Raw genomic sequence first — 21,197 nt, 5'->3', positions numbered from 1 at the left:
ACTCATGTGATGCGTTTTGTACATTTAAGAGCTCAGATGAAGACTGCCTGCTATTACCACCACCTCTGTGTCTCCCCCCCTTGGCTGGCCCCAGCCCGAACCCAGGCCTCGGCGTGGCCGCAGTGACTCCTCCTGGCCAACAGGGGGCGCCGGCCGGCACTTGGCCTCCGGCCGCCCGGGGCGGGCCTCCTCTTGCCTGCCCCCGTCCTCGCCTTTTCCCCTCTGGAGAAGTCGGGAAGGTGGCGGCAGCGGCGGCGGCGGCGGCGGCGGCGGCGGTTGTCCCGGCCGGGCCGGTTGGTGTGTCCGGTCAGCGCGCGCCCCGCAGCGCCCGCGCCGCGTCCGGCGCAGCCGAGGCGGGCGGCGGCGGCCAGGCCGGGCGCGGGCGGCGCGCGCCGGCGGAGGGCGGCGGCCGCGGCCAGGGCGGCCCGTGGGAGCGCGGGCGCCCGGCGCAGCGCCGCCCGGCTCCCGGCCCTGCCGGCCTCCGCCCTCGGCGCCGCGGCCATGGCGGCCAGCGCGAAGCGGAAGCAGGAGGAGAAGCACCTGAAGATGCTGCGGGACATGACCGGCCTCCCGCACAACCGAAAGTGCTTCGACTGCGACCAGCGCGGCCCCACCTACGTGAACATGACGGTCGGCTCCTTCGTCTGTACCTCCTGCTCCGGCAGCCTGTGAGTGGGGCCGCGGGCGGGCGGGCAGCCGGGGGCCGCGGCGGCTGTTGGGGCGCAGGCTCGCGCGCGGCGGGGGGCGCTTTCGCTTTCGCGGGGCGAGGGTGCGGGCGGCGGGCAGCCTTCGCGGGCGGGGCTGGCTGGGGTCGGGATGGGGCGCCCCGAGCGAGCATCTCCGGTCCCCTCGCCGCCCGCGCCCCCTCCCTCGGGCCTCCGCCCTCTGGGGCGCTGACCCGACGGAGCCGCAGGGGAGAGACTGGGGGAGGCTGGGGGAGGGGGTGCGGGCCCATGCGGGTCCTTTGTGCGCCCCGCCTCTCAGCGGCCGGGGCGCGCGGAGGTCCCCAGCGAGGCACCTGCCGGGCGCCCGGAGAGCGGGTTGGGGGGCCGCCGCGGTGGGAGAGAGTGGGGGCCACGCATATCGTGTGCCCCCCCCGACCCCCGCCTGGGGCCGGAGTACCTAGGTCACTAGAAAGAGGAGCCAGGGTTCAAACGTCTTAATGGCAGAGATGTGGATCCCAAGGGAGAAGTTGGGGAGGATTCATTTCGGGAGAGGGAGGGAGAGAAGCAGATGTGAGTTTGAGGGGTTGTTAGCTTTCTGATTCAAAGAGGATCTCGAGGAGTTGGGGGGGAAAGTTTTCATGGAAATAAGGGTATTGATTAGGAGCTGTGTCATTCTAAACATGGTGGTGGTATTTGTAAGAGTTCTCTGTCAGTACCCTATTCTGGCCGTGTACAGAAATGGGGAGAGATGGAAAGACAGCGTTGTTTTAGAAAAACGGAGACTCGAATTACTGGGATGGTTTGTATTTGTTCTTCTTTGCTTCATTAAGCTCTATTTTGATAAGATGTTCGTTGCTGTGAAATTTCTTTTGGAAAGTTTGCAAATGATTTCGGAACTGATGATAAGATGGTTTTATGAACTGATTATCATAAGATTCAAAGTATGTTACCAACGAAGTGGTCGTTACTAAGTGATTTTAAAAGCTTCGTTGTTCCAAAACATCTGATATTTTGTGGATTGTACCATTCCTTCAAAAAAAAATAAAATAAAATTCGGTTACCCACCTCCCCAAATAAAAAAAAAATAACATTATTGAGAAAAAGTACATAATATAGGAGAAAAATCACATTTGGAAAATGCAGGACATGCCCAGTAGTGCACGGGTGACTTTTTTTAGTTGGGTAAGGAGGCATTATTGTTAGTCTTCCATGACTGTTATTTCCTCAACAAATATTTATTTGGTACCTAGTAAGTTCTGCGTGAAGCCTTCGGGCTTTCCGATAAATACAGCAAAATCCTTGTTTTCTTGGTGCTTACATGCTAGCGGAGGAGATGGTGATACATAAGTAATTACATGAAAAACTGTCAGGGGAAAGTACGCACTCAACTAGTTGATAGCGGGGACCTTGTCTGAGTTACTTTCAGACTGTGTAGTCAGGGGAGCATTCTGAGGAGTTGGCGGTTAGTGATATTATTGAATTACCCCAGAATCATAGAGCTAGGTGGTATCTTGGAGATTGTCTGGTTCACACTTTTCATTTACAGATAAAGTCAAGTGATAATGCTGAGCCACTTTGATTCTAAAATGAAGCCAGTAGTCAGATTCATTTTAAGCGTACTTGACTTTTATTATGTACATAATAAGTATATCCCGCTTTTACTAAACACAAGGTCCTTTGATACATTTAAAGTATTTGGTTGGAAAAAAATATATGTATATATTTACTGTTTTGGATTTCTGATATTTCTGTGTAGCCCTGTGTTAAGTATAGCAGGGCAACATTTAGTTTATTGCAGCAAATGCATAATATTATGAAGTATTTACAAATTTCTTCTGGGATTCCGTGTTTGAGAAGCATTCTATGTAAAAGTATACCTCAATGTGATGACAATTGTTTATTTTAATGGGATTTTATAAAATAGGGCTATGTATCACTTTCGAGTGCTGATACCACCGAAAAATACTTATAGCTTACTTGGCCTGTGTCATACACAGTGGGAGACACTGGTTACTTGGATTCTCCTGTCCTTAAGGAGTTTGCATTCCAAGTATATAAACATAATTACAATACATTGTAATATTCCCTTTCTCTGAATGAGCTACAGATGAAATATGTAAATAATAGGGAAAGTTTCACAGAAGATTTGATGCCTGACAACAAAGACCTTTAAAGACAAGATCCATGTGGCAGGTAGGTCCCTGTAGTTGAATGAACAAGTATTTATGAGCTAGATAAGCCTGGTTTTGAGTCCTGGCTCTACTTATTAGTATCTGGTATTGAGAGTGTCACTCAGTGTCTTTGAACTTGAGTTTTCGCATCCATGAAGTGGTGAGGATACAGTTTACCTTGTAGATTTTGGATGTAGGTTAGTTTTCAGTATTTGAGATAATGTGTGTTTAATATCTCATACAATGCCTGGGAAATAGTAGTTGGTCAATAGATGAGAGACATTATTAACAAGGGGGAAAGGATATCCTATGAGTAGGGAACAATATGAGAAAGACATCGAAATGGGAAGCACCTTTATAAAAATCTGTTTTGATTTTTTAGATGTAACTCAAAACCAGACTCAAATTAGTTTGAAAATATGAAGGTAATTTATTATTTGGTTTATCCAATAGTTTAATGATGTTGCCTAGATTTCCCCCATCTGTCTCCAGCTCCTGGAGCTAAATACTGGTCCAACTTTTCCAGAAGTTCTGCAGTTCACTCCAGGTTAGCTTAGGTCATATAGTTCCCAGTGCCTTTATTGGACACGTGTTCTACACTGACTTCACTGAAACAACAAGGATCTCCAAATAGAATTCCCAAATCAGAAATCTGGGATTCTTGGGAAGGAAGGAGTGGATACTGGATCAAATGTCAGAAATATTGAAGGGAAACAGCTCCTGAGGATTTTTTTTTTTTTTGAAAAACAATAATGCAGGGAAAAATAAGAATAACATAAGTATTGATTTTAATGGTAATTATGTATTTATTTCGATGACATGATATAATTGAAAGAATATAAATTTTTAAGTCAGATTTTGACACTGCCACCAGCTTCATGACTTAGGGCAAGGTATTAAGCCAGGCCAGAATGTGCAGATTGGCCTGGATCCAGCCTCTCAGTTTCAGTTTCTTTGTGATAAGAAGATGACAAAGTATAACTTAGGATTGTTATGAGGATTAAATGGTGCAATTCATTGAATATTTATTGCACACGTACTATATGTGAGGACGGGGCTAAGCAGTGGATATACATGTATGAAATAAGACATACTAGCTGCCATTCCAAAATCTTAGTGTATCTAGAAAATGTCTGTAAACAGTAAATGGTGTCTTGAATTCTAAATTTTAGGATAGTCACATATCTTTTAAAATGCATTTAACAGTATCTGTTTTAATAAATTAAATGTTAATATTACTAGACTCAGAGCTAATCTTTTCTTTTTTTCAGAGGACTGTCCTGTAAGTTGTATGATGTTCATTAAGAGTATTTAACTGAATTCAAATTGTGAAACATTAAAATAGGCTTTAGACTTGGATGTAGTTAAACTATTCCTTATTGGTGTAACATTGATTTACCACTTTCAGGTTCTATCAATAGAAATATTAAAATGATGAGTGGACACTTTATTACAGCCAATAGTAAAATACTGCCTTCCTGTCAAAAACCTTTGAGTCAATTTAAAGACTAGTTTTGACTAGTGTAATCAGTAAATAACATAAGAATTATTCTATCCTTATTCATGAATTTTTCAGAGTTTAGATAGAATTTAAAAAGATAACATTTGAGAAATACTTTGTTTCTCTTAATACCAGCTATTTTATGTGGACAGTGTATTCATTTAAACTTGGGATTTCACAGGTATATAAATGTAGCTGGATAGTAACTTACACTTTATTAATTTTGTGTGCATTTTCACTCTTATGATAAATCTTTATTGTCAGAATTTTAACTTTTAAAAATTAAAGTCGAACAGATGACAAAGGACATTTACTTTGTTTTTATACAGTTATTAGCTGTCGAGTGGATTGCAGTCAAATACCCTTTAAGAGCTCCAATTATGGTATTCAGGACCTCACGAGGTCACAGGGGGCAGCGATTTATAAATCCTTAATTCCTTTCCCATTTTTTTCAGTATTCTAATGTGGCCACATTCAGGGAGATATTTTGATGATGTAATACAATTTCAGTTTACCATAAGTGAGAAAACTATTTGATACCTTTTTAATTGCTAAATTTTGCAAGCTCTTTGATGCAAGAAGTATGAAAATCAGTACAATCAGCAGTCTGGGCAGATATAAAAATACTTTATCATCTCTCTCTTCAAACCTTTATCTCTTGGTGGCTCTAACTTGAAACCCTAACTTGAAACAGTTGTATTCAGTAGGTATGTAGTCTTTTAAAAAGATTGTTGGTGTTCAGTAAAGAAACTTGATATTTTTGAAATGCAAAAATTACTCAAGTTTTCTAGAAATTTTTTTCATCAGTTAAAGAAAACAAACTATATGTCAGTTATGTTTAATTTTGACAAAAGCCATTTATTTTCATTATTTTTTGTTTTTTTAATTCAACTTTAATTTTTATCGAAAGAATACTTACGTAATTTTAAAAAGGAAAGAAAAGCTTATAGTGAACAGAGTGATCTGTTCCTGTCTTCCATTTCTGATTACCATAGACAGTTACTTTGACTCCTGTCTGTTCCCTTCTTCTGTATTTATTTACCTTAGTATTTCTAACATATTTAAAACATAGCTATTTTTTTTTAATGTTTCAATTTTTACCTATTGACTGTCGTACAAGGAGGAAGATAAAGATATGGCTTTCTTAACACTTCTCTTACTCTCTCCACTTAAAATTTGCTTCTGCTCCTTTAGTATAATTACATCACAGTTTTCAGTTAAATCCTGTTATTCTGTATTTGCCTTATTGCAGCTGTGTACAGATCTTGTTGTCGTGTAATATGTTAGTATTATGTATATTTTTCTTCTTGAACAACCTTTTCCTCTCTGAAATTTCCAGTTGTCTCGTTTTCTTCACTGGCTTTGTGTTCCATGAATATACCATTAATATATTCTCAGATAAATTACCTTTGTCTGAGGTATAAAACTTCTTTAAATATGATCAGACACACCAGGTACTTCTGTGATCGGGTGTGGAAATGCTGCCCTCTAGGCCTGCTGTGCAGCTGTCACCCTGGGACTTCTCTTCTGCCTTCATTGTGGAGACTTCTTTCAGACCTAACTTGTATTCCGCCCTCTCTGCCCAGGACACCTACAGCTCTGTTAGCCTTCTGATCAGGAGTTAGCGGGAGATCATTTTTGAGAGGACATGGCTGAGAATGTCTTTTTCTGCCCTCATTTTAACTTAATAGTTTATCTACATTCACAAAGGTGAAAATACCCTTTGGAATTTTTAAGGCATTGCTTAGTTGTCTTCAAACTTTCAGTATTGCTGTTGAGAAGTACTGATTCTTTGTGGCCTATCCCCCTACCTCTCCGCCCTCCGGCCCCCTTTGGGAGTATATATGATCCTCTTATTTTTTTTTTAATCCCTGGTGTTCTGGCATTTCTATTGAAGTATTTTGGTATAGGTCTTTGTTCAATGTTGAGGCATTTTGGGGGACTCATTGATTTGGAAACTCATATTTTTTTAGTTCAGAGATATTTTCGCCCATCTTCGTGTTAGGGAAAAACAGTGACTGCCACTGTTCTAGGAGCCTCATCGACGGGGTCTTGGGGAGCATAGAATTCATCATTCAGTTTGTGGAGTCTTGGATAAGCCCCCAGTTTTTAGTGGGGTACCTGGTCACCATCCTCACATATGCCCAAGTCCAGAGTCTATTTGGTGATCTCTCCAGAGTAAATTTTCCTTCAGATTTTTCTGCCTGAGACCTGAAGGGGGTCGTCTCGTAGCTGTAGGGAAACAGGGAGGCTGTTTTTGACTCTTCATAACCCCCTGCTCCAGCTGCACCGGATTCCTTTGGTAATCTTTCAAGGGTTCTTGGATGGGAACCGACTTCTAGTCGGCTTCTCCCACCTCTGCGACAGCTTCTGTTTGGCTTTCTTTACTCTGCAAAGTCAGTTACTGCTGGTGTGTTCACTTTTTATCTTCCACAGTTTTTACTTAGAGAACTGTAGTGTGCTTTTGGACTCTTCCCTTGTACTCTGTTACCTCTGTGTCTTTGTGGGTCAATGCCTTTTTATTCCTTTGCTGTCATTTCCGTGGAGTTTGGAGAGAGAGTGAAGACACTCTTGGGTTTTGTCCCCTTTTAACTGGAATACCTTATATCATTACCTAAGTATTATTTTTTAGATGCTTGCCCTAAGTTTTATGAGGATATTAGTGTAATATTTGTGACTTGCAAAACAAAAACCACCCCAAATAGTAATTGTGGTTTACATTGTGTGCTTGTGTGTGTGTGTACACACTTCCAGTGTTTTAATGTTGGGTTCTGGATAATGTTTTGGGCTATCTCATATATACAGAGCTTGGCATCAACAGTCTGCAGAATCTTGATAACCTGTTAAAGACATCTTCCATCTGTTGTAGATTTTAAATGTATAATTTTTATAATATGAAACATTTATATGTAATATTTTTACTAACCAGGATTAAAATAGATCTTAATGTCAAACTGACATTATTACTTTATGCCAACAATAGCAAGCACATAAATTTCCACAGCCTATCACAATATTTTAACCATCTTTTCCCCAAGCAGAGAAAAAACAATTAATTAACTAGATAAGCGTTCGTTCTTATTCATCCTGCACACATTGTTATTTGAATTGAACAAATGGCTGTTAGCAAGACCGAGGCATAGTTAAGAGCAGCATACTGGTGGGCATATGGAATGAGTCACACCATCTGGTCGCCATCATACCTGGGTGGCGGTCCTTAAAACTCCTCCTGGGGATCTGCATATGACTTAATTATACCACAAAAACATATTGGGCTACACTAGTAGGTGACTTTGGAACTTCTTGAAACCAATTAACTGGCAAACATGCTTTCAAAATATCAATGCTGGTGTTATTAAATGAGTCATTTAATTTTTTTTTTTTTTGCACTACACCGAAGACTTAAAATGTGATTTTTTTTCCGGATCCAGAATGGGTGGTACTTCAGCATTGGCACTGTGGAAATAATGTGGTTTCCTTGCCTAACACTTTTATCCAGTAGTTATGACTAATGCATAAAAGTAAAATGTTTTACAAACACTGAATTCACACGACAGCTAGACGAGGCTTAGCAAGAAAGGGAAGTGGCGCCAGCTTTCAGGAATGCGCCTTACACGTAAATAGAGAAATTACAATTCCGTGTGATTAGTTAAGGATTTCGTTCATTTAAATAATCAAACCTGCTAGGTGGAGATGTTCTGCTAATGAGAAAAAAAATTATTTTAATTAGTGTAAAAATTGTGGTTACTGTAGATAGTAATATTTAATCAGTATTAGCGTGTTTTCTTAAGTTATCCTATGTTGGCGTTGACATTTTTGGTGTATAGTTCTGTGAGTGTTAACACGTGTATCTGTAGATTCACGTAACTGCCACCACAGTCAGAACGTGGGACTGTTCCATCGCCCCTCAGGACTCTTCTTAAATCGTGTCTTTTCTTAATCCCTGGCAACTGCTGACCCGTCCTCCAACACTGCAGTTTTTTTTGCTGAGAATGTCATGTGAATGGAATCGTACAGCGTGTAACCTTTCCCATTGCCATCTTCACTCAGCACCGTGCCCTTAATTCATCCAAGTTAGTGGTCATGTATCTCAGTTCTTTTATTTCTCCTTACTGCGAGTAGTCTTCCATTGCTTGTGTATTCATTTACCATTTGAGGGACAACGGGTTTTTTTCAGTTTTTGATACATATTAGTAAAGCTGCTACAAGTACAGATTTTAGGGTGAACACACCTTTTTATTTGATCTGGGTAAATACCTACAAGTGGGTTTGCAAAGTCATAAGGCAAATATGTTTAATTGCATAATTTATGGTTGCCATTGAAATATTATTCTTCATACTAACATTCTAGAGTTAATCAATATTTTAATGTTCCCCTAATAATGCAAAGTTTTTAAAAGCACAAAGTACCCTCACTTAAGTGCTACTGTTGGCAACATGGTACCCTCGCCACCCACCCCTGTATAAATTGGACTTTTTAAAATCAGAAGATTGCTTAGATTTGCCTAAGTGTTTATCAGTTTCTTTGTTCACTCCTTTGTATCTTAGGACCTTCCTGGGGTCATTTTTTCCCTTAAGGTATTTATAATATATGTTTCTTTAGTGAAGATCTGTTGGAGTAAACTCTTGGTTGATGTTTATCTGAAAATATTATTTTAATCTTATCCTTCAAAGATAGTATTTCTGAGTTCACAACTCTTAATTTTTCTGACTACAGAGAATATTCTGCTGTCTTCTGGTTCCTATTAACAGATCTACTTTTAGTTCAGTTTTTTCCCTTTGTCTTTTTCTGATTGGTTTTAAGATATTCTCTTTATGTTTGTAGTTTCACCAAAATGTTTCTAAGTGTAAATTTTATTCTGATTTTGATAAGCCGTGCTTCCTACCTATATTTGTAGATTCATATCTTTCATTGGATCTGAAAAATATCCTCCATTATCTCTTCAAATATCACCTTTTTTATTCTTTCAGTTCTCTCAAAAGCAAGGGCATAGATTAGATATATGTTATACCTTCTAATATCTTCTTTCTTTTTATTTTTCCCCTCACAACTGGTGTCTTAGTTCTGTTTTCTTACATGTCTGTGCTGTCTCCTTGGTTATTTCTTCTTTATGTCTTCTAATTCACCAATTCATTATTTTGATGTGTCTAATCTGCTCTTTAACTGATTTGTTGAATTTTTAATTTCCACATTTATCATTTTTTATTTCTAATAGTTGTGGCTTTTAAATTTGCCTGTTCTGATAATTACATATATCTTGTTTATGTCATCTTTTATTTATTTTAATGTTTCCTGTAACTGTGTTCATTTTATATTTTGTATTTGATAATTCTAATATTAAAATTTGGGGGAGAGATGGTATAAGCCTGTTGTGTGATGGTTTTTATTGCAACTTCATATTTTATTCAACTTTACATTTCCAAATCCTGATAGCATATTTGGAAGTGCATGTCTTGTGAGAGGCTTTGCATACTTTTCTGCTGGGATCTAAGGATACCACCAGCCTGAAGCTACTTTAAATTTAACAGGTTCATCTCTGTCATCTTGTCTTTGTTGTTGTGGTATTTGCCTTCTGAGCAGCATCACATTTTGTGTATAACAGGCCACTCTTCCGGTTTCAGCTCAGAATTTTTTTTTTTTATTTGGTCTTTTTTTCTTTTGGGGGGGTGGGTCCTTGGAAATTTTCCTTAACTTTGTAGAAAGCCCAGCAAACAATATATTAACAATTATCATTTTTTAAAAAATTTTATTTTATGGAATATCAGTTATTTTAACAGAGGGACCTTTTCAGACTACCTAATCTGGCATACAATTGAAAGTAGAAATTAATGAAATTAAATATGCAAAATGCCAGTCTAGATACTTTATAAATATCAATTTTCTTTGGTTGTATTAACTTATATTTTTCCTACTAAATTGTAGAAGCTTGCTTGATATCACGTAGTTCATTTTTGGTTATTTTTTGTGGACGCTCCTTAGTCTTTTCTAATTTCAATTTTAATATATACTATACTGATTTTAAACTTGAATATTTTGTCATTTTATAGAATGAAGTATTTCTACTTTTTGTTATTGTGGAAATAATGACATGGGAAAATTAAAGTTTTGTTGTGTGTGGAGTGAATGTGTAGAATGTTTTGTGTAAGATCGAACCTAGGTAGAAGTTATACCTTAATAGAGATACAAAGGAATTTCACTAATTTCTTTTGCTTGATAGTTAACATATTTGGTGTATTTCTAACAATGATTCTGAACTAGAGAGATTTTGCTGTCCTCTATCTCCCCGTTGCTGGGGGAGGACTTGGCAGTATCTGGAAAACATTTTTGATTGTCACTACCGGATTGGGCGTGCTGCTGGCATCAGTGTGTAGAGGCCAGGGATGCTGCTTTACATCCTGCAGTGCGTAGGTAGGACAGTCCCCTCCCGCCCTCACCCCCCGCCACACACACACACAAAGAATTATTTGGCCCAAAATGTTAATAGCGCCAAAGTTGAGAAACCCTGAATTAGAGAAATGAAGTGAAGATAAGGTGTTGCTGCTGGTAGGTGTATTTGGGAGGAAAGGTTTTAGCTTTTTAGGAAAACTGAAAGGAAACCTTAGGATAGTTCTCTCCTTCCCTTTTTTCCTTTTTCTGATTCTTAGCACAGACATTCCCATCCATAAAGCTAGGACTAAAGGTCCAAATTTTTGGCTATTAATATTAATACTAGTCAATTGGACTTTCTATTATTTCTTGTTATTTTCTTTTTCTGTTATAGAATATTGTAGATTCATTGTGGGAAACTTGGAGAAAATAGAAAAAATATTCAGTCTCATTGTATGTAAAGACTGTTAATGTTTTAGGGCATTTGGTTTGTCTGTTTTCTTTGGAGGTTTTTTTTTTTAATGTAGTTCTGAGAATGCTATGTAATTTCATCTTAAAAAATTAAAAAAAGCTTAAGAATGCATAATGTTACATAGTTTTATTGTCATTTACTTAAATACTTTCCCTTTGGTATCAAAATGTTTTTGATGTTTTTCTATTATAAATTTTGATGAACGTCTTGTACGTCGTTAGCTACGTTTCAGAGGTAAGCAGCTGGTGAGCAAGCAAAGCCTCCTCTGTGTTTGCAGCCGCTCCCCAGCACCACCTCAGATCATCAGGTATTAGATTCCCATAGGAGCTCTGGTTCCCAGTGCCAACAAGGTTGGGGACCGCTGCAGGCTAAAAGGGTATTACTGGGTCAAAAGGCTTGAATGAAGTTCTTGACCCGAATTGGTGAGTTTATCCTGCCATCAGTGTGAAGATTACTCATTCACTACTGACTCATCAGTTTGCATTCTACTGAAGAGATTGATAGAGTCAGTCTTTAATTTTTTTTTAACCAAACTGTTTTATAAGCACATGATAATCTATGTACAGAGGTTATGGAGGCTAAAAGAGGAAACATCCTTGTATATTCATGCATTGAGAATATAGTTAATCTGCTTGAATAAATGGGATTTAAAAGAACAACTAGAGAAATCAACATGAACAAAAGTAATACTTCCTTGGAGTTACTCAGTTTATGTCATTAATGTGGCCTTGCAGAATTGTGTCTGCTGGTTTTGTAAGTCACATTCCATTTTAAGTGCACTGAGAGAGCTCATTTAAAGAAATCCTGTGATAAGTGGAAAAATGTACACTCACAGTTTGGTTGTGAATGCATTGTATTTGTTTCATAAGTTCAAAATTTTGTTATTTAAGTAATGAATACCTTCTTTATGCATAAATAGACCTTGTGATATGGTAGGAACTCAAGATATGTGAGTGAATAAACTATACATTGTACTGCTTTCATGAAATTACATCTGTATAACTTACCCCCCCAAAAAAGAAAAAAAAAACCCCGAGAGATTTCTTCATCTGATTGCTCCAAAATTTTTATCCAAACCGTATACCCTTGTAAGAGTGTTTGACATTTTCTATTTAAAAAGTAAATTTTTTTGCCTTTTCTATTTTTAAAAAGGATACTGTAAGAAAGATGGAAAGGTAAAGGGTCCTGTAACGAGGAGGAGGTATTAGGGAACAAGGAGAGACCAAGTAGCTAAGTGAGAAGGAGAGAGAAGAATTTGAGAGAGCAATGGTAATAAGTTAATTCCTTCTTGCATTGGTTTGGAGCTAGATGGGATGCAAATACATAATAAGCTTCCCAGAAAATGGTGAATTTAGTCTTGTTCTTATAATCAGGATAAGCTGGAAAACAGAGTATATGCTTTAAATGAATAATAATGACTTTTCGAAATTTAAAAATTATTTTTAAATTCTTAATTTGTTATTGCAAATTGTAAAGGTACTTGAAAGTAATTCACACTGTGGTTGTTTCTTCATAGTTAAATTTGAAAGTTTTACTAGGATGAAATTGCTGTGTTCCGTTTCTCCTACTGTGCGATCTTTATTTCTGAAGTATTGATTTACCAAGAGCTAGAAGGGAAATAATTTGTTAATTTAAAATTTAAACAAAGCAAAACATAATAACAAAACCTAACATTTCTCCACTTTGAAATGTGAAACAAAGTGCAGCTTGTCATGATTCAGAGCATGACCTGAAAAGTGTGCCATCTATCTATGACAGAAGGGAAAGCAGCACAATATAAAAGTTGAAGAGCTTCTGTTCATTCTGAATTCTTTATTGTTTTGATTTAAAATCTTGTGACTTTCTAGAATGTGACATACCATGTTTAATTATTCAAAAATGATTCCAGAATATTTTTGACTTTTGGTTCACTCGTTATTTCACATAATTTTAAGTATCTTATTTAATTAGCTTGGATGATTGCAAAATGACTGTGACAGATTCTCTTAAAATATTAGTAATATATTCTAGAACCTGGATTCCAAATGACACCTTTACCTAAACAGGACATGACTCCAAAGTAATTTTATGAAACTTTGCATAGATTTCTCTGTTATTTTGCATGATTATTTAACTCTTATTCTTGTATAACCACTTTGTGGTATTTGGACAAAATGTGAATAGTTCTTACTCTCTCTGAGTGCATTTCTATTCACTTTTTCATGTGCGTGATAAGACATCATCAAGAAACTTAGGAAAAAGTCCTGTTAAGAAAAGGCTTCAAGGTTGTAAAAGACCTTAAAAGTCATTTTCATGTATCCAGCTAGTTCACAGATCCCTTCTGCATGGTCCTGCTGTTTCCACTTGAGCGTTTTCTACCTCCTGAGGTGATTAAAAATGCTCCTTATTATCAGTCCATATTCGAATTGATGGAAACATGGGACTTGATTCTTATCAGTTGATAACTTCAAATTTCCTTAGGTTAGTTTTTTTTTCTACAATAGCCTCAAACTTAAAGATAGTAGCTATTTGACTAGAATATTTGTGTAGCTCCAAACTTAACATATTATCATTTTCTTAGGAAATATGAAAATGTTTAAATAATTATGTTTTGAAATCTTTACCCATAGAGCTTTTCACAGATAGTCTCTTCTTTATCCATCAAAAACACACTAAAGCAATATTTGTATTTCCTAGAAGTTCATTTGTTACAGGTACTATATGTTTTAAGTAGGTACTTGAATTTATTTTTAAATATGTTATTTAGCGTGGGTCTAGTCAAACTTACCTTAACATATCTGTTGTGGGATTAATAGATTAAAAGAATTTTAAAATACTTTTAGTTTAAGTATAAACAGTGTTCCAAGTTTAAATGTGCTAACTACAAATGTTTTGCATTGATATTAACTTTAAAAATAGACTATATAATAGTAAATTTGTAAAACATTTTCTCTTTTAGGCGAGGGTTAAATCCCCCACACAGGGTGAAATCTATCTCCATGACAACATTCACACAACAGGAAATTGAATTCCTGCAAAAACATGGAAATGAAGTAAGTGTTTTTACAATTTCAACTTTTTTTGTTGGCAGTCATTTTAATAAGATTTAATAAGTAGTTTAGAATGGTGAGTTTCACTGTCTAAAAAAAGTTATTTTTGTATTTTATAATTTAGATATTTTGGAATTAAGAATGTATTTAGAATTAATGCCTAATCTCTAAATTCTTTGCCTCAAACTTGAGGTGAAACCTATGGATTTAAAACTCATCAGGGTTGACTGTAAAAGGCATTTTTGAAGGATATTTTCTATTGGAGTAACAGTCTTCCATTTAAAAGGTGAAAAAAAGAGAAAAAGAATGAACTTTGCAGTACTCTTGTGAACTTGTGAGGCTGTTGTGTGAGCAGCTTTCACCTGAGGTCCCTTTCACTGTGTTTTTAACTTGGGATGCATATGCGATGTGTACCACTGAGCAGGTGCTCAGTGGGGGGGTTGGTTCTGAAGGGCAGCCTAGTGTCATGGGGAAGCCAGGGGTGTAAAGGTTTGGAGAGGAGCCTTGTCCTTCCACTCGCCTTCGTGGGCTTTAGTAATTCCATTCTGTCTGTTTGCTTTCTTGGTTTTAGTTCCATGTTCTGCATTAGTAAAAGTGATGATCTAATATTCTTTTTAAAAACTACAAAATTATCAAAGAAAGTAGGTCTATTTTGTAATCTTGGAGTAAGGATGAGCCAGTCACCCATTTGAGTAATAATAACCATTATTATTTCACAGGCAAGTCTTATCATTTTCTACAAAAGGAAACAATAGTTTACTTGTAATATTCTGGTTGTGTATTTTTCATACAGGAGCCGAAATGTAAGTTAATATTAGTTTCAGTCTCCTTTTCACTGTCAGAAGTTGTATGTGAGCGTTTTTCACTCTGCCTCTCTCTTCCTAACACTTAGTAGTATCTTAAACTTGACTGCCTACTTGTGATGCATGTGTGTTTTTGGTTCTAAAATAGTGAAGAAGTATAAATTCAAGATTTTGAAATATTTTTAAATACATGACTATAGAAGTGAGCACACTTCGAAGTCTCCAAATTTTACTGATAAAAAATTATTTTGTGTAATCAAGTTCCAGATTGATATGGAAACCTAAAACTAGATGAAAGAGCAGAGGTTTGTAATGATAGCTAAGTATAGAATAATATATTTATGGACTAAAATACAGTTCGAACTCTTTGTATAGTTTGAGATTAGCCTAGTAACTTTAAATTACTTTCTTAGAGTGTTGGACTGGCATGCAAAATTTTGGACATTAGAATGGTGTGAGAAGTAAAAGAATCTATTCTGATCTTAGATTAAAAGTCTAATGACCAAAAAAAAAGAAAAAGAAAAAGAAAGTCTGATGACAGTTGATAACTGGAAAGGTAACAGCCTTTTGAAGAGGTAAAAATGTTCAAACCTGTTAGTAGGTAAGGTTAGGTGGAGACTGGTCCCAAAGTACTAAGATTTTTTCTAACATGAAGTCTACTCTCTGAAAAAGATTTTAAGTGTACAGTACAGTATGATGCCTGTTGGCACAATGCTGTTCAGCAGCTCTCCATCACCAGCTCATCTTGCATAACCGAACTGTGTACCTGTTGAATAGCAACTCCCCAGTCCCCCGCCCAGCCCCTGGCAGCTGCCGTTCTACTTTCTGCTTCTGTGATTATGACTATTTTAGGTACCTCATGTAAGTGACTGGCCTCTTTCACTTTAGCAAAATGTCCTCAAGGTCTATCCATGTGTCGCAGGTGGCCAGATTTCTGAAGGAACAATTTTAAAACTGTAACGTCAAAATAAATTTAGAATACATGAAAGGAAATTTTTGATTTTAGGTAACCTGTTATATCAAAGAGTAGAAACAAAATAAACATTAGAGATGACTGGAATGAGTTCACGAATCTTAAATTCTAAAGAGCCATGCAAATTGATAGGCCACTTAAAACATTCATCGTGACAGTCGCTGTGCTCAGTCCTGTGGATGCAGTTACAGATGTGTTACGTAGGCTTAGCTGGCGTAGGGCTCCCAGTATAGTTGGGGAAGACAGATGTGTAAACACATAATTACTACATTTCATGGCGTTAGGTAATTAATAATAAGAATAAGAAGTTTCAGTGGTAATATGGGAGAGAGACTCCATCTGTTGGTGAAAAGGAGAGGGTTGGGAAGATCTCACAAAGGGGTAAAACGTTTGCTGGTGTTTGAGGGTAACTAGCACTTGAGCCGGCAGGAAAAGATACCAATGGCAGAGCAAACGCCAGTGTGCAAGGAAGAAGGGAAATTGGCAGTGGCTCTTACTGCTAGAAACATGCCAACCTTTTCAGTACTTGCTAAGGAAGGCAGACATACCTTCTTGTGTCCCTGAGGACATCTTAGGGCCAAAATGTTGGGCTAGGTATATTTGATTCTTTGCAATATTAGCAGAATCTGGGTTCTTAAAAGCTCAAGAGATGTGTGTGGAAAGTGTGGATTGATACTGTGAAGCGTGGGACGGTACAACTTCATACAAATACTTTGACTTCAAGTACATGTGCTCTGTTATCAGTTTATCTCATTTAAACAGTTAAATCTTAAATATAGCACGCGTAAAGTATAGATTTTAGTTTTTTGTTTCAAAATATGTTGCTATATTTCAACTGTGTGTCATCTTTCAATTGTTTGGAAAGAACCATACGCAGTCACACATTTTGGATTAAAAAGGCACTGTCAGTGCCTACATTTTGTGCATGAACTGGTTTGTGCCTGAAGAGGAGGGTTTCTAAAGTTAAAAGATCAGAAAGTATATTGACTCTGGGAGCAGGCGTGGCTCTTCTACCCCATGGGGGAGTTTTAGTGTTCTGAGAGGCACGTTTGGTTGTCACGATCAAGGGTGTTACTGGCTTAAGCAGATAAGTTCCGTGGTTGCTGGATGACTCACAATGTGTTGAACAGAATTAACCCACATTCCACGTGCTCTTCATTTTATATGAGAAAAGCTTGTTGACAGTCACGTGCATATAACTTAACTCTGTTTTATATGCTTGCATTATAGTTGTAAAGGACTTACTGCCAAAGAGAGTCTTGCTGCTAAGTCCAGAATTGGTGGGAGGGGACTGCCAAGTTTTAGGGCAAAGGGCATGGGCACAGGCAGACAGTTGGGACCTTCAGCACAATGGCGCAGCACATGTGTATCTAGGGAAGATTTCACTTTTCATTTAGAGCCTTAAGAGTTGTTCACTGTTAGGAAAATCACGAAACTGATGGCAGCACAACTTAACGGTACTTGAGTCATCATCGGTAGTGTGGTGTGCACACACAGTTATTGCCGTTCATAAATATGTATCAAGGGCACAGTGTTTATAGCAGTATATTAATAGTTTCTACATATGGAGTTGACAAATAACTTGAATATTTAGTATTCTCAGACTCTTACAGTGTGTTCAGTGGGGCAGATATGTACATTATTAGATTATAGAACATAGTATGCAAATGTTTGTAAAATATTTTGCAGCAATGCAAACATTTGCTGAAATGGTTTTGACATTTTTTTCCAAAAGTAAAGTATTTCACAAAACATTTCCATATATTGTAATGCTTTCTTTTGTATCATAATATCAGAAACTACTTTAAAAATGTGTGCGTGTGTGTGTAGTTGTTTCCTCCATGTGTCCTCTTCTGTGATATTGTGGGTAAATCATGGCCCTAAAGTTAAAGGAATTTCACTATTGGATTAATTTCTGATTATCAAAGTTACTGGAAGGAGGAGTGGCGAACAGTGTTATCGATAATTCAGTAAAAAGAAAATTAGAAGTAATTTTATCTTGAAACGGTTTTTCCTTTCTAGCAGCAAATTAACCCTCCTGATTATGTTTTAGGATTGAGAGTAAAGGGGTTAGTTACTATTGATACTACGGACATAAAGTCTGCAGGTAGAAATAAAATTATGCATTGATTGACAGTATTTGATCTTTATGCTAGATTATAAAAATAACCCCCAAACAGCATCTGTTACTTTTTTAAAAACCTTAGAACAGTAGACCTGTAAGATAAGATGCCCTTTCCCCCTATTAACAGCCTGATCGATTGATTCTTTATTCTTAAATAGATCTATTAATCGCCTACTGTGTACTAGGGACTGTCCTTGGGTGCTCAGGGTACAGTGTTCAGCAAACCCAGACATGATTCATGCTCACAGTCTAGTGGGGGAAAACTTTTTTTTTTTTTTTTCAATTCCATTTTGGTATAAGAGTGAGAAAGGGCTTCAGTTTGGAGTTGCAAATCCTCGGGAGTATAGAGACAGTATTCTTCAAGCAGTTATACTTACTATTTAAATAGGCCCTATTTTATGAGACAGCAATTTAGGCCTTTTAGGCAGTGAAAATCACATCTTTGAGAAAGATTGGAGCTATTTTTTAATCAGAAACAAGCACTGCCACAAATGAAAATATTTTTCTCAAAAAATTATCATTCAGAATTCACATTGTGGTGACAGTTTAAAATCCAGGTATCATTTTATGACATATTGTACTCATAACTTCTTATGAGGGTAATAGGATACTAGTTGTTATTTCCTAAATCTTCCTGTCCTATAATAAATGTTGGTTATTCTCAGTATATAATAGTGGACTCTGAAAATTGGAAGGCCAGTATCAGAAAGAGCCTATGGAACGTTATCAGAACTAAGACAATGAGCTTTTGAATGAATCCTGAATCAGTGCATGGAACTGTCTGTCGTTTCTTTTAAGTTTGATTAAAAACTGAGCAATCTAATTCAGACTGCTTCTCTGTAGAGAAATTGATAAAATTGGGCAGAGCTTGTTAAATATTCCTTCAAGCGGAGTGGTCTTGTGCATAAAGGATTAGATTTGGACCTGGCGGGTTAAGAATGTTGGACAAAATGCCTTTGAGCCTCAATTTCTACAGTTGTAAAATAGTAACAATAATATCTTTATCCAGAAAGGTTAGAATACTTCGAACTCAGAGAATTGTGAAAATTCCCAGAATATTTTTTGTTGAATGATATAAATATTCAGATTTTTATTGAATTATAATCTAAGGTAATGGATGTAATAGGAGAAGGATTATCAATATTTTCTTCACTCCTTTCTCAGAATGGTTTCATTGAGGGGATTTTTCAGTTTTCATAGAACACAATTGTGTCATTTACATTACTATATGGGTTTTGTATTTAAACTCTTGGAGAATTTAACCTTCGAATTTATAGTAGCTTAATAATAAAAACTGGCAATTATTTTACATATTAAGTATCATCATTGAGTGGCAGAGTTAAGGTTGCGTATGTGTTACCCCAGGATTTACAGCTACCTTGTTGGATTGCTCTCCCAGGTCACATGTTTATTTTTCTCCAGCTTGTCATTCCTCTCAGACTTTCTAGCTCCCTCTCACCTCTCAGCTTTTCTTGTTTCTTTCTTTTCATTAAGTGTGTTATCTTTTTAAAAATCTTACCTGAACCTAATTAAAAATATAAATTGTTAGACTTATTTCTTTTAAAACATTTTATTATGGACATGGTCATATATCTGTACAAAATAGACAGAATTAATTTAACAAACTCCCATCAGCTTATAATCCTGTCCCTTTTTTTTGTTATTTTGAAGCACATCCAAGTCATACAATTTCATCTGTAAATTCATCAACTAATGTTATCCCTAAAAAATAAGGTTTTTAAAAAACATAATCACAATACCATTTTTTTTTTGTCCATAAAAGTTAACAGTAATCTAGTTATGTAGCCAGTGTTCAAATTTCCTTTAGTTGTATAAATCTCCTTTTTTCCTTTCCCTTAAGAGTCTTTTTGACTCAAGATTCAAGGCAGGCCTACACGTTACGAGTGGAAATATGGGTTTTAAAACTGTACTGCTGATACAGGATTGCAGACTAGGTGGCTCATGGTCTAACCTGCAAAGGCCTGCCTGGGACGAAGCGGCTTCTTGGTGTCTGCATCGCTTGCTTGTGGGATAGAGACACATTTGGTTCTGGACTGGGAGATGGCGGCGGTCTCAGACCAAGCGGCTACTCTGGGTCTGGGTACCCTTTAACCTGGGGGCCTTACCATCTTAAGTCCCTGGGAAACGGACTCAGGTGACTTCTAGGGCTTGCAGCAAACTCTTGACACAAACGCCCATAGTATACATCTGAATTGTAGTCGTTCACTTGTGTTTTTTTTATTGTTTTAGCATCAGCGGCTACTCTGGCTCTTAAAATTGACGTTGGGTTCATTCTACAGAGCAGGAAGCCTGTTTGGCTGTTAGGGTAGCCACTGGCATCTCTTCAAGAGAGAATGCCATCTAGTCGGAAGGGTGCGTTATCAGCTGGTAAGAAACTTGAAACAGGTTCTGGGCCCATAGATTTTTGAGGAATTGCTGATGCTACTGAAGGTTTCTTTATTCTGTTTGATGAAATTCAAGCCATTCTATATAGGCAAGATCAGCTATGTATAGAGAGTAGCCAGAGACTATGCCTGGCAGGAACATCTTGAATAGTTAGATACATTTTGTCAGTCTTCTGCTGGACCCCCGATACAGCTGGTTCCTGTAGGATGACCTCATACTGGCCTGTAATGCTGGGATCTATCCTAGGATGGGGTGGGTGGCTGTGAGCCCTCACCTTCTGGTACCGGAACCTGTTTTTTACGCCACCAACTGCAGTGTGGTGCTGCAGGTCTTAGTGCAGACGAGTGGAGTCTCCTGGTAGCGTGAGAGCCGTGGTGCAGCAGCTGCTCTGCTTGCAGGGGCCTGGTCGGGCTACCTGCTGGATTGTCTCTCAGAGCTCCTCTCACCACGACAGTGCAAGATCCTGGTCTCCATCAGAGGCTGCTCAGAGCTGCAGCACAGCAGCCAGATCTGCCTGTCTTCCCCGCCACACCACTTTATTATGAAATATTTAAATATACATAAAAGTTAAAAAATTGTTCAGAGAGAGTAAACATTGTGCTGCCGTATTTGCTTTAGGTACATATACTTACTTACGTATCTATCCATTTGTCATCCACCTTATATTTTTCTTGAATTTCCAAGT

The 21,197-nt window shown here is 37.8% G+C and overlaps 1 protein-coding gene across 9 annotated transcripts in view; it reads left to right on the top strand.

Moving 5' to 3' along the window:
- Positions 1-223: 223 nt before the first annotated feature.
- AGFG1 (ArfGAP with FG repeats 1) overlaps positions 224-21,197 on the top strand; it is a 61,586-nt gene continuing 40,612 nt past the window's right edge. For 4 of the 9 annotated variants that reach the window (XM_016118874.2, XM_016118877.2, XM_016118875.2 and 1 more), the window contains exons 1-2: positions 224-668; positions 14,115-14,208. In XM_016118874.2, coding sequence (XP_015974360.1) covers positions 502-668; positions 14,115-14,208 — 261 coding nt within the window. In that variant the 5' untranslated portion in view covers positions 224-501. The remainder of the gene's footprint in view (positions 669-14,114; positions 14,209-21,197) is intronic. The other 5 variants (XM_016118868.2, XM_016118870.2, XM_016118876.2 and 2 more) reach the window with 5 other exon arrangements.

This window comes from Rousettus aegyptiacus, unplaced genomic scaffold, assembly GCF_014176215.1.
Source record: "Rousettus aegyptiacus isolate mRouAeg1 unplaced genomic scaffold, mRouAeg1.p scaffold_m13_p_2, whole genome shotgun sequence".
Taxonomy (NCBI): Eukaryota; Metazoa; Chordata; class Mammalia; order Chiroptera; family Pteropodidae; genus Rousettus; species Rousettus aegyptiacus.
This window is presented reverse-complemented; position numbering and strand designations above follow the sequence as displayed.